Source organism: Neofelis nebulosa, chromosome 11 (genome assembly GCF_028018385.1).
Source record: "Neofelis nebulosa isolate mNeoNeb1 chromosome 11, mNeoNeb1.pri, whole genome shotgun sequence".
Taxonomy (NCBI): Eukaryota; Metazoa; Chordata; class Mammalia; order Carnivora; family Felidae; genus Neofelis; species Neofelis nebulosa.
Genome location: NC_080792.1, coordinates 85625086 through 85642234, shown reverse-complemented (window position 1 = coordinate 85642234; position 17149 = coordinate 85625086). Strand labels below are relative to the sequence as shown.

Sequence of the window (17149 nt, the reverse complement as noted above, 5' to 3'; positions counted from 1 at the left end):
TGAAGAATAGAGTAGGGTTGTAAAAGTTGGAGTTGGGGTTTCCCAGAGCGACAGGACCTCATAAGCCAAGACTGTGTAGGAGAGAATATAGAAAGTGAGCTTGTGGGGGCACCTGGGTGGCGCAGTCGGTTAAGCGTCCGACTTCAGCCAGGTCACGATCTCGCGGTCCGTGAGTTCGAGCCCCGCGTCAGGCTCTGGGCTGATGGCTCGGAGCCTGAAGCCTGTTTCCGATTCTGTGTCTCCCTCTCTCTCTGCCCCTCCCCCGTTCATGCTCTGTCTCTCTCTGTCCCAAAAATAAATAAAAAATGTTATAAAAAAAAAAAAATCTTTAGAAAGTGAGCTTGTGAAATATATGGTTCCTGGGGAGACAGAGAGTAATGAGATAAAAGGTTGGAAAGGTAGAATGGAACCAAATCATAGCTACCTTGAATTATTACTTTAGTTGCAGGAAATTGGAAGCCATAGACGGTCTGGGCAAAAAGTCAATGTAACTGTGCTTTAGGAAGATTACTCTGGCAGCCTGTAGACCTGGCTGTGTAGCTCTTATTTAAAATAATAGCCATTAACTACTGTCTCAGAGATAACACGTTATCAAACTCAAGTGCTACCTAAATAGCAGAGGTAGAGTAGAAAATCACTCAGAACTAGATTCCTAACCCTAGGACTACCTAATTGCATGACCTTGGACAAATGACTGGGCTTCTCAAAGCCTTTTTTTCCTAAAATAATATCTCCTCTACTGCTTCACAGAACCACTGAAAGGATGAAATGAAAAGCGTATAATTGAAAATCCCCAGAAGGCTTGCTGGTCATAAGGTCTCTGTCACGACCATTCATCTCTGCACGGTGGCATGAAGACAGACCATATGTAAACTAATGAACTGGTTTTGTCTCAATAAAACTTTATTTATAAAAACAGACTACTGGAGTACCTGGGTGGTTCTGTCGGTTGAGTGTCTGACTCTTGATTTTGGCTCAGGTCACCATCTCACGATTGGTAGGACTGAGCCCTGCACTGGGCTCTGCACTGACAGTGAAGAGCCTGCTTAGAATTCTCTCTCTCCTTCTCTCTCTGCCCCTCCCCTGCTCACGCTCTCTCTCAAAATAAATAAATATTTTTTAAAAATGAAACAAAAAAAGAGACCGCTGGATGTGACCCTAAGGTATGGTCATAGTTTGCTGACCTCTGTATAAAGAAGTACCGTCCGATAGAAATAGGTTAGACATAAGTGGAATTTAATATTTTCCAGTAGTTATATTTAAAAACATAAAAAGAGGGGCACCTGGGTGGCTCAGTCAGTTAAGCATCCAACTCTTGATCTCAGCTCAGGTCACGATCTCAGGATCCGATTTGTGAGGGAGCACAGAGCCTGCTTGGGATTCTCTCTCTCTCTCTCTCTCTCTCTCTCTCTCTCTCTGCCCCCTCCCTCTCCCTACCCCTCTGCACCCCAAATAGATAAATACACTTTTCAAAAAATAGTTCTTTACTAGCAGTGTAAGATCCTGATATAAAGCATATTAATGAGTTTTATTTAATGAATTTTTATTCACATAACTTCAGCCGACAAACGTTCTCCCCAGACAAGGGGGGAAAACCCAAAATATGGTGGGAAAAAAACCTGTTCTATTTCAAAAGAATGTCTTGTCATTTTTTTAGCAGATATGTTATTTTCTTAAAAAACAGCTTCCTTAATGACACGTGTTAGGCAAATGGGCAAAAATCAGATTATCCAAGAGAACTACTACTAGTTAATAGCTTGCAGACAGTAAGTAATAGAAAAATTTGTAGGATAACATTTTCTACCAAAAAAATACTAAAGAGAGAGAGAGAGAATTTTAAGCAGACTCCAGGCCCAGCGCAGAGCCTGACGTGGGGCTCAAACTCACGAACAGTGAGATCCTGACCTGAGCTGAAGTCAACAGTCCGATGTTTAACCGAATAAGCCACCCAGGCGCCCCAATTTACCATAATTTCTAAGTGATGGTGAGCATAAACAATATTTCAAGATATGTTCAACATCTATAATGTGATATGAAAATAGCTATGATTTGTGTTAGTTGTACAAAGTTACAGGTTCTCTCAGTACCACTGGGGTTCGTTGACTACATTCATATTTGAAGAGAATGCTGAATTTCACCTTAGGTATGAGTAAATAAAGATACAGTTTTCCCCATCCTACTTAACAGACCCCTGCACTCTTATAGATGGTGCCCGGATTCTATTTTCAGGTTCAGAACCCCTGAGGGAAAGGAAAACTTTTTTTTTATTATAAGCTCATCCAAAAATGCTTCCTCCAAAGTCCCCCATATGTATTTTTACTTTTCATCATTTGCTCCTCTCTCCATGAAATAAACCAGTGGTTATTGTTGAGCTACACCGCAACTAGATAATCACAAAGGAATCAGAATCAAGAATACTTCATTTCTTCTATTATCTACCACTGTTCCGATGAAAATATGTTGACACAGCTTTTCCTTTAACATTCTTAATTATTTCATTTCAACAGTAAGAAAAGCAACCATGTGAACAGAGATAGGAGGTCCAGATTTTCTATCCTGTCTTGTAAATGGTTACATCTATTATATTAGTGCTCTTTTGAAATCAGTAATGCAAACTACAAAGCACAAAGCCAAAATACTAAACACAGGAAAGATCCATTACAAATACACGCTAAACGTTAATATTTTGTTGGTGTAAAACCACTACTTGAACGATGCATCTGTAGTTATCAGCATTACTAAACCTACAATTTGCATAAAATGGTTTGCAAATTACGCATCTCCTTGTTGTTAATCTAAAATTGCTACAAACTGTGCTATGACCTAGTAATTCAGCCAACCGCAGGTTTCAGTAGAAACACGAGGGATTCAAGCGTGTCCACCCCAAGTGTCCCATCATGGAACATTAATTAGTCTACAATTATTCTTAATAGCACTTTATAAACTCAAAGCTCCACAGAAACATTCAACATTATCGGGAGAGGAATCATACAGCACTATAAAAATCCCCTTAAATTATAAACTGTCTGTAGTAATGGATCGCAGAAACACACTAATAATTACTACAAATGTATCATTTACCAAACTTTACCAAACAAATAACAATAAACACTAAAAAATTTTGGCCTCCTATAAGCTGGAATCATCCAAGGTGCGGCTCTATCTCACAAAACATGAAACCATGAACTGAGCTGAAATGAAGAGTCAGACACTTAGCCAACTGAGCCAGTCTAGTGCCCCTGGAATTATCTTTAAAATAACAGATGTGGCTGGGGCTCCTGGGTGGCTCAGTTGATTAAGCCTCCGACTTCGGCTCTGGTCATGATCTCGCAGTTCGTGGGTGCAAGTCCCGCACTGGGCTCTGTGCTGACAGCTTAGAGCCTAGGGCCTACTTCCAATTCTGTGTCTCCCTCTCTCTGTCCCTTCCCCACTAGTGCTCTGTCTGTCTGTCTCTCTCTCTCAAAAATAAATAAACATTAGGGGCAACTGGGTGGCTCAGTGGGTCAAGCGTCCGACTTTGGCTCAGATCATGATCTCGTGGTTCACAGGTTCAAGCCCCACGTTGGGCTCTGTGGTAACAGTTCAGAACCTGGAGCCTGCTTCATGGGATGTCTCCCTTTCTCTCTGCCTCTCCCCCACTCATATTCTGTCTCTCTCTCTCTCTCTCTCTCTCTGTCTCTCAGAAATAAATAAAACATTTTTAAAATTTAAAAATAAATAAAATAAAAATAAACATTAAAAAAAATTTTTTTTAATAACAGATGTGGGGAGCCTGGCTGGCTCAGCTGGAAGAACATGTGACTCTTGATCACTCTTGATCAGGGTCGTGAGTTCAAGCTCCACAATAGGTGTAGAGATTAAATAAATAAATAAATAAATAAACTTAAAAAAAATAGCAGATGTAAGGAGAAAGCAGTAAGGTACAAGACAACTATAGTACATCAATAAATTACTATGTAGCCACTAAAAATTATGTTTATAAATTACTATGTAGCCATTAAAAATTATGTCTTTAGGCAGCACCTGGCTAGCTCAGTTGGTAAAACATTCAACTCTTGATCTCAGGATCATGTGTTCAAGCCCCACGTTGGGTGTAAAGATTACTTTAAAAAATAACAATAATCAATAAATAAATAAATAAAGTTTTTATTTTTAAGTTTATTTATTTATTTTGAGAGAGAGAGGGAGAGAATGAGAATCCCAGTCAGGTTCCGCGATGCAAGGCTTGAACTCATAAACCATGAGACCATGACCTGAGCTGAAGTTGGACACTTAACCAACTGAGCCACCCAGGTGCCCCTAAAAAAAAATTATGTTTAAAAAAAAATTTTTTTTTAATGTTTTATTTATTCTCGAGGGAGAGAGAGACAGAGCATGAGCAGGGACGGTGCACAGAGAGAGGGAGACACAGAATCCAAAGCAGGCTCCAGGCTCTGAGCTGTCAGCACAGAGCCCGACGCAGGGCTCGAACCCATGAACCGTGAGATCATGACCTGAGCCAAAGTGGGAGGCTCAACCAACTGAGCCACCCAAGCGCCCCCCAAAAATTATGTTTTTATTTTGAAATTATAAAAATGTACATGAATCAAGTTTTAATATACTATATGATGGGTGGGTGAGGCTGTCCATGTATCATTTCTTTCTCTAAATTCTCAGCCACAGTTTGGGAGTGCAAGAACTCTGTAACATTAACAAATTCAGTAAAAAGTAAATACACAGAAAAAATGTATGTTTTTAAGTCTAATTTGACAAAATTGCTCCCAATAAGTGATTAAAGGATACAAAACTGTGTATAGTATATAATCTCACTTTTGTTTTTATATAAAAATGTGAACTGAAGGAAATAGTAAAATATTAATTAATATGACTATTTTTGGATAGTACAATCAAAGGATACTTCTTTTCTCTTTTACACATATGGGTGTTTCTCTGTTTACAACACTCATTTTTTACTTCTTTGCAAGCAAAAAAGTTTTGCATAACATAAAAATACAATCAATTAATGAAATTAAATTAAAAGTTAATATCAAGTATTTTTCATAGTTTATTTATTTTTAAAATTTTTAATGTTTATTTATTTTTGAGAAAGAGAGAGAGAGACAATCCAAGCAGCGGAGGGGCAGACAGAGGGAGACACGGAATCTGAAGCAGGCTCCAGGCTCTGAGCTGTCAGCACAGAGCCCAATATGGGGCTCAAACCCATGAGCCATGAGATCATGACCTGAGCCGAAGTCAGACACAACCGACTGAGCCACCCAGGAGCCCCTTTTCATACAGTTTAAAAAAAAGAAAAGGAGAGAGAAGTATCTGCACATAAAAGAAAATTTTAAGACAATCTGAGTCGAAACAGTCTACCTAACAACTACCATGCACTAAGAACACACTTCAGGGGCCAGGGTGTCTCTTCCCAGAGCGGGCAGCTCCCTGGCAATGCTGGCCTCTGGCAGCATCCCCAGATCATCAAAATAAGAAGTTGCTCTGCCCTGCCTAAATATGGACATGGTCTGATTAACTGGATTACTGACCAAAATGAGTGGATGTCAGAAGACAAGGAAGATCAAGCCACAAGAGAGGTCCTCTGAAGCGAAGGGATAACAGTGAGGCAGCACTAACAGAATACTCTGGCTTCTTTCAGCTGACCATGGTTCAGCATGCATTCCCAGGTACCCAATTACATCTACTGGCTTCCTCTTACAGAGCAAAAGCCATTGGCTTAAGCAAATAATAAAATCAAGCAAATCCATGAGTTCTAAAATAATCTCTATGAGGGTGTAAGGAAAAGGGGTCCTAACAAACACTGTCACTCAGGAGTATAAACCAAAACAGTCACTTTGGAAAGCAATTTGGCAATATCTATTAAAACTTAAAAAAGGGGCGCCTGGGTGGCTCAGTCGGTTAAGCATCCAACTTCGGCTCAGGTCACGATCTCGCCGTCCGTGAGTTCGAGCCCCGCGTCGGGCTCTGTGCTGACAGCTCAGAGCCTGGAGCCTGTTTCAGATTCTGTGTCTCCCTCTCTCTCAGACCCTCCCCCGTTCATGCTGTCTCTCCCTGTCTCAAAAATAAATAAACGTTAAAAAAAAAAATTAAAAAGATAAATAAATAAAACTTAAAATGGTCACCTATGACCCAGCAATTCTACTTCTCAGGAGCCACTCGAGAGAAATATTCCAACATGTGCACAACAGACACGCAAGATAGGTACTGAAGGACCAATTTTCATAGTGAAAAACTAACAACAACCAAATACCCATTGTGGTAACCTGAATAATGCTCCCTACCGAGATATTTAAGTCCTAATCCCCAGAACCCGTAAACGTGATGTTGGACGGCAAAAGGGATTCTGCAAATGTGATTAAATTAAGGATCTTGAGATGGAGAGATTACCCTGGATTATCTGCGGGGGAAGGGGACTCCAAAGGTCCTTACAAAAGGGATGCTGGAGGAGCCCATCAAACAAGACCTGTGATGACAGGCCAGAGACCAGACTGACACACTCTGAAGACGGAGGAAGGAGCCACTGGAAGTTGTGGCCGAGGCCAGGGAACAGATTCTCCCCTAGAACCCGCAGAAGGAACCAGACGTACCAGCAGCGGACTTGAACCCGGTGCGACTCATTCTGGACTTCAGTTTCCAGAAACGTAAGAGTAAATGTAAGAATAAATTTGTGTTGTTTTAAGCCACTAAGTTTGCGATGATTTGTTAGTATAGCAACAGGAAGCGAATACACCCATCAATCGGGGAATGGCTAAATAAACCAGTATTTCGGGAGTCCCAAGCAGCACTTAAAAAAAAAGAAAAACGAGGGGCGCCTGGGTGGCGCAGTCGGTTAAGCGTCCGACTTCAGCCAGGTCACGATCTCGCGGTCCGTGAGTTCGAGCCCCGCGTCAGGCTCTGGGCTGATGGCTCGGAGCCTGGAGCCTGCTTCCGATTCTGTGTCTCCCTCTCTCTCTGCCCCTCCCCCGTTCATGCTCTGTCTCTCTCTGTCCCAAAAAAAAAAAATAAAAACGTTGAAAAAAAAAAAATTTAAAAAAAAAAAAAAGAAAAACGAGGTAAAAAAAAAAAAAAAATGTGGTAGATCTATAAAGAGAGATATAGGAAGGTTAAAACATACCATTTAGTTTAAAAAGTTACAAAACGAGGGGCACATGGGTGGCTTAGTCAGGTAAGTGACTGACTTCACCTCAGGTCACCATCTCACGGTTCGTGGGTTCGATCCCCACGTGAGGCTCTGTGCTGACAGCTCAGAGCCTGGGGCCTGCTTTGGATTCTGCGTCTTCCCCTCTCTCTGCCCCTCCCATGCTCTGTCTCTCTCTGTCTCTTAATTATAAATAAACATTTAAAAAATGGTAATAATAAATAAATGTTACAAAAATTTTTTTAAAAAGTTGAATGCTTAACTGACTGAGGCACCAGGCACCCCTGTTTTTCTACTTTTTATGAGGATGTATTCATGTATTCATTTAAAAAATTTTGGGAAGGGGGCGTCTGAGTGGCTCAGTCGGTTAAGGGTCCGACTTCAGCTCAGGTCATGATCTCACGGTTTGTGAGTTCGAGCCTCCCATCGGGCTCTGTGCTGACAGCTCCGAGCCTGGAGCCTGCTTCAGATTCTGTGTCTCCCTCTCTTCTCTGCTCCTCCCCTGCTCATGCTCTGTCTCTGTCTCTCAAAATAAACAAACATTAAAATTTTTTTTAATAAACAAATAATAATAATAAATTTTTAATGTTTATTTATTTTGAGAGAGGGCAGAGAGAGAGAGGAGAGAGAGAATCCCAAGCAGGGTCCACACTCAGTGCAGAGCCCAACTCAGGGCTCAATCTCACGACCATGAGATCATGACCTGAGCTGAAATCAAGAGTCAGATGCTTGGAGTGCCTGGGTGGTTCAGTCGGTTAAGCTTCTGACTTCAGCTCAGGTCATGATCTTGCAGTTCATGGGTTTGAGCCCCGTGCCGGGTTCTGTGCTGACAGCTCAGAGCCTGGAGCCTGCTTCAGATTCTGTGTCTCCCTCTCTCTCTCCCCCTCCCCCACTGATGCTCTGTCTCTCTCTCTCTCAAAAATAAATAAACATTAAAAAAAAAAAAAAAAAAAAAAGATAGGGCACCTGGGCGCCTCAGTCCGTTAAGCAACTGACTTCGGCTAAGGTCATGATCTCATGGTTTGTGAGTTCGAGCCCCGGGTGGGGCTCTGGGCTGACAACTTGGAGCCTGGAGCCTGCTTCAGACTCTGTGTCTCCCTCTCACTCTCTCTGCCCCTCCCCCACTTGTGCTCTGTCTCTCTCTCTCTCTTTCTCCAAAATAAATAAAATGTAAAAAAAAAAATTTTTGGCGGGGGGGGGCGCCTGGGTGGCTCAGTCGGTTAAGCATCTGACTTCCGCTCAGGTCATGATCTCACAGTTCGTGGGTTCGAGCCCTGCGTCGGGCTCTATGCTGAGAGCTCAGAGCCTGGAGCCTGTTTCAGATTCTGTGTCTCCCTCTCTCTCTCTGCCCCTCCCACACTTGCACTCTGTCTCTCTCTGTCCCAAAAATAAATAAACATTAAAAAAAAAAAAAAAGAAACTACCACTTTCTGAGAAAAAAAATTTTTTTTTAAAAAAAACAAAAAAAGAGTCAGAAGCTTAGCTGACTGAGCCACCCAGGCACCTCCGTTTTAAATTTTTTTAATTGAAAAAAATTCTTAATTTAAATTTAAATTAAAAAGATTGTTTGATGGATACATAAATTGTGTTAAAAAATTCAAGATCAAAGTAGTAGTTATATAATATCCGCAGCCTTCTCTCCTTTTGAAGTAACTATGCATTTGTCCCATAGTTGATCACCTGCTGTTATTTACATTTGTCTAGAACTATTGACTAAACATCTTAGGAAGCAGACCTCACTCCTTGTGTTCATCCCACAAGTACCGTTGTAAAACAAGATGGAAAAAGGGGAGGGAGGAGAAAGCATGGGGCCCTTTCAGGACTTGACATGCCTTTCATAATTATCACCACAGGTAACTTATTAGTTGGGAAAGAACAGGTGCATGACAATCCACCCAGTAGCCCTGGCCAACAGGTGGCATTTTGTGACAGTCAATATGGAGGCCAAGAAGACAGATAATAATCAAAACTGATTTATTTAGCAAGAGCTTAGACATACAATTGGAGGAAAACTGAAATGTTATCTCATCTGCCTAGCCATACTGCAAACAATTGGGAAGGAAGAAAATTCCAGAGGGATCATACACACACAAAAACCCCACCATCTCCACTATCCACTACAAGAAAATAAAATCCTGTTGAAGGCACAGTTTTGCTTTCACATACAATGCTCAGCTGACTGAATATGCAATAACTTTCCAACAATGTAGCACCTTATAAAGGCAGTTCATGCACTGTAAGTATATAAATAAGCACATCCCTCCTTATCTGGTCCTTACGTTAGCCCTGTTATTGCTCTCCTCTTACAGACGATGAGACAGTTAAACATGATTCTAAAGCCTGGACCCTGGGCTAGAGTCAGACCAGCTTTGCTACTCACTGTATGACCTTTGTCAAGCTGCTTCATTTCTGTGCCCCTGTCTCCTCATTTGTAAAGTAAGGGTAACAATAGTAACAACCTTAGAAGGTTTTTGTGAGTGCTGAATGAGATCATGGGTGTCAAGTGCTTGGCACAGAGCCTGGCACACAACAGGCTGACACTGTGGTCAGGGTGGTAAGTAGAGGTGGGGACAATGATGACAGAGAAGTTGCAGTGGAAGAAGAAACCAGGGATTACTAAAGGCGTGGCATTTGCCCAAAGTCACACAGCCGGTAAGGGGCAGAGCTGGAACTTCAGTCCCAGTCTGACTCTTCAAACCTGACTTTGACCTCTAGGTAATTCTGCCTCCCACAGTCCTCAGGTACCTCATTCTAACTTTATAGCTAGCCAGCCAAACCGAGAGCTGCTTGAGCCATTTGTCCAAGCTCACCAGCTCTTCTTCCAGTGCTTTTCTTTCTTTCTTTCTTTCTTTCTTTCTTTCTTTCTTTCTTTCTTTCTTTCTTTCTTTCTTTCTTTCTTTCTTTCTTTCTTTCTTTCTTTCTTTCTTTCTTTCTTTCTTCCTTCCTTCCTTCCTTCCTTCCTTCCTTCCTTCCTTCCTTCCTTCCTTCCTTCCTTCCTTCCTTCCTTCCTTCCTTCCTTCCTTTCTTTCTTAAGTTTATTTATTTGGGGGCAGGGAGGGGCATAGAGAGAAGCAGACAGAGGATCCGAAGCAGGCTCTGTGCAGGGCTTCAACTCACAAGCCGTGAGATCGTGACCTGAGCTGAAGTCGGACACTTAACCGACGGGGCGCCCCTCTTCTTTCAGTGCTCATTAATTACATGGTAATTAATTCTACTGGTGAGCAAAGGTAGTTTTATTCACTTATTCTATAACTCTTCCCAATTGAGAATTTGGAATTCTATAAAAGTACAAAAGCCCCTTCCAAAGGATTCTGACCAAAAGATAAAAACGGTGGTGGTATCTTCCTAGGAGAAGACATCAACATTTATAAATCTAAATTATCATCTCAAAGGTTTCATGTGAGTGTATCCTAAGTATTCAGAGCCTTAACTTATTCCAGGGCATCTGGGTGGCTCAGTCAGTTGAGTGTCTTGACTTTGGCTCAGGTCATGATCTCATGGTTTGTGGGTTCGAGCCCCATGTCAGGATCTGTACTGACAGCTGAGACTAGAACCTGCTTCTGATTCTGTGTCTCCCTCTCTCTCTGCTCCTCCCCTGCTCACTCTCTCTCTCTCTCTCTCTAAAATAAACAAACATTGGGGCGCCTGGGTGGCGCAGTCGGTTAAGCGTCCGACTTCAGCCAGGTCACGATCTCGCGGTCCGTGAGTTCGAGCCCCGCGTCAGGCTCTGGGCTGATGGCTCGGAGCCTGGAGCCTGTTTCTGATTCTGTGTCTCCCTCTCTCTCTGCCCCTCCCCCGTTCATGCTCTGTCTCTCTCTGTCCCAAAAATAAATAAAAAACGTTGAAAAAAAAAAATTAAAAAAAAAAAATAATAAAATAAAATAAAATAAACAAACATTAAAAAAAAAAAAAAAGCCTTAACTTATTCCAGATGATCAACTCCTCCCTTACTCAGTAAAACAACAAACAAAAAATCCTCCTGAGCCTTGGTTCATTTCCTAGATAGTATCAGTAAAGCATACTGGGCTTGTGTGGAGTTTGTTTGTTTGTTTGTTTGTTTGTTTTAGTGAGATCAAACAGGCATACAGTAAACTGCATACAATTAAAATGTACACTTTGATGAGTTTTGACATATGTATATATACAACCATAAATCCATCACCATAATCAAAACAGGGAGCATATCCATCACCCAAAAGTTTCCTCGTGCTCTTTTATAACCCCTTTTCCCATCCCTTCCAACCCACCTTCATCCCCAGGCAACCACTGACCTGCTTCCTATCACTATAAATGAGTCTGCATTTTCTAGAATTTCATATAAGTGGAATCTTACAATATGAATTCCTGTTCGTCTAGCTTCTTCCACTCAGTATAAATCGCATTTGTTTATCCATTCACCTTTTGGTGGATGTTTAGATTGTTTTTTCCAGTTTTGGGCAAACACAAATAAAGTTGCCATGAACATTCATGTTCAAGTCTTCTGAATTGGTGTGAGTATGCACGTATGGGGTGGGTCCTTATAAACAGAGTGAAAAATCCATAACACTAACCAAAATGCCTGAGTTCAAAATTAATCTCAACTGTAGAGTATAAAATATCTTGGCCAATTTGGGAAAGTCAATTAGCTTCCCTGTCAACATCCATATATGCGATGCCTGCCCCCACTGGAGTTTATAAGGAAAATGAGATAGGAAGCAGAAATCTTTTGGAACTTCCACAAATAAGCTATTGCTTTTTTTCTTGTAAATGCCCTTAAAAAAACAAAAAGACTAACGTTCTATGAAACGTAATGCAAAATGCAATATTCGAGTTGTCATTTTTAAGTTCTTAAGAATTTCTTCAATTTATGTTTATTTCACACTTAAAAACATTATTTCCTACATGCTTTCACTTTCTGCCAACAACATAAAATTAAAATAAACACAGGTAGCTATTTTAAACACCCGAAGAAACCTCACTCTGCATTTCTGATACACGGCAATGGATTCAAAGTCCTCATCTACGAGCCCTACTGGATCTGCATCCCAAGCTCTCCGTCTCCTATCACTCTCCTCTTCCCCTTGGCTTCCTGGGCTCAGAGCACCAAACTAAGGATGCCAAGGATGCTTCCCTCTGAGGGACTTGGCTCCTGCTGTCCTCTGTCTAGGATGTACTTTCCCCAGGAGCCATATGGTACACTCTCTCCTCCTTCAGGTCGCTGCTTGAATGCCATCTTGTGCTTTCCTGTCCTGCCCATCCTACATGAAACAGAGCCCTTCCCCCCATTCTTCCCTATTCCTCCCCATTCCTCCTACCCACCTATACTTGTCTCCACAGCACTTATCATTTGACATATTACATATACATAATATGTGTTTGATTACTGGTTATTGTCTATATCCTCCCACTAAAATAAAAGTTTTTTTAAAGACAAAGATTTTATTTTATCCTCTGCTGTGTCCTCAACACCCAGGACAGTGGGCCCCACCCACTGCTGAATTCTACAAATACTTGAAGAAGAAATTTGTTGATTACACTCTATGTGTTGATTTCAAAAATAAATGCTGGGGGGCCTGGCTGGCTCAGTTGGAAGAGCATTGATCTCAAGGTCATGAGTTCAAACCTGCCCTTGGGTGTAGAGATTACCAAAAAAATAATAATAATAAATAAACTTAAAAAAAAAAATTCTAAACTTCTGTTTAGAATTAACTAGGAAGAAATTTTAATTCAAATGTTGTGCTCTTGCTTAAATTAAAATGCTAAGTCAATGTTGATCTACTCCGTAGCATGGGTTCTTTTTTGAAATTGACATTTAACTTTGAGCAGCACTTACACAGTGAAAGGAACAGTGGAATTCAAAGGCAGGAAAGCCAAGATCTACACGTCTGCCCTGCCATAACTAGCTTCACTACCAAGTCATAGCCTCTCCTGATCTCAGATAACTTCTCTCTAAAATGAGGGAAGCACTTATCTCCAAGGTCCCTTCTTGTTGCAAGGTTCTGAGACTCTACTGTAGTTACTACACACGTATGCATTAAGTTTGCCAATCATAAATTTGTTGGCTTAAATGTTTGTTTTTTTAATTATTTCTGAGAAGAAAGGTGGTGGGGCGTGGGGGGAACCAGAGAATCCCAAGCAGGCTCAGTGATGTCCACACAGAGCCCAACAAGGGGCTTGATCTCACAAACTGTGAGATCACGACCTGCACCAAAATCCAAAGTCAGACACTCAGCTGACTGAGCCACCGGGGCTCCCCATAAATTTGTCAGCTTAATCCAAATTTGTCATGATCCGAAACTGTCACCTGAAGGACTCTATGTCACTAGAAAACCCTGTGGAAATATGGCCACTGGTTAGCCAGGTGTCCACTGGAAGGAGAGGCTTGGAAGACTTCGCAGGGGTGGCAGCATTTCAAAAGTCAGTTTTTAAAAAGGTGATGAACTTCTAAGCTTCCTCAAATATGAAAAAGAACACATTACTAGAAAGGGAATAAAGAGGGGCACCTGGGTGGCTCAGTTGGTTGAGCGTCCGACTTCGGCTCAGGTCATGATCTCGCAGTCTGTGAGTTCAAGCCCCATGTTGGGCTCTGTGCTGAGGGCTCAGAGCCTGGAGCCTGCTTCGGATTCTGTGTCTCCCTCTCTCTGACCCTCCCCCGTTCATGCTCTCTCTCTCTCTCTCTCTCTCTCTCTGTGAAAAATAAATAAACTTAAAAAAAATTTAAAAAAAAAAAAAGAAAGGGAATAAAGATACCTGTTTACTACTCTATCTTTAGCCAGTTATGAAATTTTAAATAATTACAAATATGAGTATCCTACTGCATGGATAAACAGCAGAACATTATGATAAGAAGCAGATGTGTTGGAGACCAACAGACCTGGGTTAATGCCCTGGCTCTGCGTGGGGGATGTTGAGCAAGTCACATACACACTCTGCGTTTACTTGCCTCATCTGTACGGTGGGTGTAACATTTATAGTTGTTACAACGGGTAACAGTATTTAACTACCAGGATCCTTTGGGGAACTTAATAAGATGATGTTTGACACACAGGATACGTTTAGGATTGTCATTAAATAACTAAATGCGAATACGCCCACACAAACACAAATCTAATAGCCACAAAAACATTCTTAGCTATCCATTTCTACTGATACTATATAGCCCATATAACGTGGAAAGAAATGAAAAAAGTTCTTCACCACTGACAGCCATAAATATTTATCACCCATACACATACTGGTTTCTGAGAGGTCAGAACCTACATTTTCTTTAAGAGTGTTTTAAAATTCACCAAGCCAGAGAGGTTCTTTCTTGAAGATCATTCTTCTGTGGAAACAGCTGACAAATACTCAATACATTTATGCAGTAAACATCTTAGGAAAGCCAACTTAATAGCTTAGGTATTTTTAACTACTCCTACCTTCTTAATACTGAAAATAAATAAATTACATTACGTATAAAATTGTAGGATCTGTGAACTTAGTCTCTAAGGAACAAAGAGCATCCACTTCCCACATTTCAGATACAACAAAGTCAATTAAATAAAAAGATTCCACCATCATAGCATAATGCCCTTTGAGTTTTCAAGCCCATAAGACACTCAGACGCTTCCTTTTTCTAGAATAGGCCCAAATGAGGCATAATAAAACTACGATTTCATGTTAGGAATTCCCTACCAACTTGTTATCTTCCCTTTTCGGTGGCCAGGAAGTCAATTAAGAGTTCACAATGGGAATGCTGCAGGCTCCAGCTCAAATCCAGACACAAAACACAGGGGAAAGCACTCGCATCTCAAGCACGCCCAAGCGTCTTGGCCAACGCGATCTGATCGCTACCCGTTTCCAGAAACCCACAGTAATGGGTTTTAATCCATTTCTATAAACGTTCCTTGTGCTGCAAGCCAAAGTGCATGCAAAACCGCAAAACACAAGATTCCTCACATTCCGTTTTTAGCCAGAAGACAAGGCCATCCTCCCCGCGCCCTACGCGCCCTACCCCAGAAAGTCCTCCTTGCGACACTAAGAATTTCATGAACCCCCCGGTGCTACCTACACATCAAAATATCATCCCGCAAAGTGGAGGGGGTGCAAGCGTCAGCATCGGCTGGCCTCGATGAAACGATACAGCCAGTATTCTCACCTCTGGGCGAACACGAAACCAAGTGAAGTCGGTGGAAAGTTCTCATCAACCGAGCATATTTGGTTTCCTTCTGCCCCCAAACCCGACATCACAATTGCGGAGATTTGCTTTTGCACCTGCCACGGCCCGTAAGCCTCGGCTTCTCGGCGACCCTCGAGCTCACAAAAAAAAAAAAAAAAAAAAAAAAAAAAAGGCCTTGAGGCCTAAAGCGCCCGTGACCCTTTGCGGAGAGCGCACCGTAGGGCCCCTGAAGCATCACCCTCGCGGTCCACACCGCCCGCTTCCCTGACAAAGGCCCCGTGTCAATCCGAGGCACGGCACAGACAAGTTGCTGGATTGCCCATCACGGACCGACAGCTGCCACCAACCTCCCCCGGGAGAAAAAAAAATCCACACAGAACTGGGAATGAAAAAGGGCGAGGTGTACAGCGTTAAAATTAAAATGTCCCCAGAGCTAAGCAACCTGGGTGTGCCCTGGGTGTGAGTCTGGGGGGTCCGTGGGGGAGGGGACAGAGCGAGCCGGGGAGGCGCCGGTGGCTCCTCCAGAGCGTGAAGGCCGTGCCGGGTGACAGTCTAATAAAACGCTGGGTGTCGGAACGTTCCGAATGAAGCCACAAACGCAGTCCCCGGCGGGCTTGAGGCCCCGAGGCGGCAGGGAGGCGGGCGGGCTGCGGACCTGCGGCCGCGGCCCCCCACCTGTCCGCCCCGCGCCCACACACCTGCCGGGGGCAGCCTTCGGGGGACCTCGGGGTCGGGGTGAGGCAGAGGTGTGACGACGGCCCCGATCGCGGGGACGCGGGGCGGGTGGGCTAATCTGCTGGCCGAGGCCGGGGAGCAGCCTCGCTCACCTCCAGGTCGGTGTCGGCGGCCTCCGGGGCCCCGAGGATCTCGCTGGGCAGCTCGGCCAGGTCGGTGACCCGGATCAGCCCGTCGTGCAGGAAGATGGTCTCCTCCTTCACCGAGAGCCACTGCGCAGAGTCCGCGGCCGCCGCCGCCGCAGCCGCCGCGGCCGCCGATGAGCCCATGGCCCCGGGTGAGGGCTTGGCGGTGAGGAGCAGCCGCCCGGCCCGGGAGAGATGCGAGCAGGAGCCGCCGAGATCACCAGTCCATAGCAGCAGCCGCCGCGCCCGCCTGCAGCGCCCCGCTCGCCGCCTCGCCTGTGCAGCTCCGCCCTAGGCGGTCCGATCCGCCATCCCCCCCCACCCCCGGCCCCGGAGACCCCAGCCCCGCCGCCACCGCCGCCGCCCTGAGGAGCAGGACCCGCCTCTGCCGCTCGGCAGCCAACTGTCAGTGAGACGCCATGTTGGGGGCGGGGCTCCCGGCATGCCCTGCGGAGCGGACAATACAGGCTCCGCCCACCCGCCTGGCCCCGCCCACTCCGGGCCGCCAGGGGCTCTCAGGTCTGCAGGACCGGTGCTTCGCCTCTGGCTCGGTCCTGCCCTCCGACTGACCTTCCCTGCCTCCTCTACCCCTAGCCGTTTGGGGGCGCCCTGGGTCTGCTGTCCGCCGGGAGAAGCCGCCGCCTCCCCTCCTCTCCCTACTCAGGTGTGCACCCCTTGCAGGGGCCAGAGCCCCCAGCCTGGGCAGAACATAGCGGTTCACTCCCTGCTGCTTTCACATTTACTTTTATTTTTTTTTTAATTTTTTTTTAACGTTTATTTATTTTTGAGACAGAGAGAGACAGAGCATGAATGGGGGAGGGGCAAAGAGAGAGGGAGACACAGAATCGGAAGCAGGCTCCAGGCTCTGAGCCATCAGCCCAGAGCCCGACGCGGGGCTCGAACCCACGGACCGCGAGATCGTGACCTGAGCTGAAGTCGGACCCAACCCGACTGAGCCACCCAGGCGCCCCTGCTTTCACATTTAAATGAGATACGTGCACAAATCCGGCACGGTGC

At 44.1% G+C, this 17149-nt stretch overlaps 1 protein-coding gene across 5 annotated transcripts in view; it reads right to left on the bottom strand.

Moving 5' to 3' along the window:
* Positions 1 to 16454, bottom strand: part of HECTD4 (HECT domain E3 ubiquitin protein ligase 4) — a 195351-nt gene extending 178897 nt beyond the window's left edge. For all 5 annotated transcript variants that reach the window (XM_058691661.1, XM_058691662.1, XM_058691664.1 and 2 more), the window contains exon 1: positions 16100 to 16454. In XM_058691661.1, coding sequence (XP_058547644.1) covers positions 16100 to 16276 — 177 coding nt within the window. In that variant the 5' untranslated portion in view covers positions 16277 to 16454. The remainder of the gene's footprint in view (positions 1 to 16099) is intronic.
* Between the last annotated feature and the right edge of the window lie 695 nt (positions 16455 to 17149).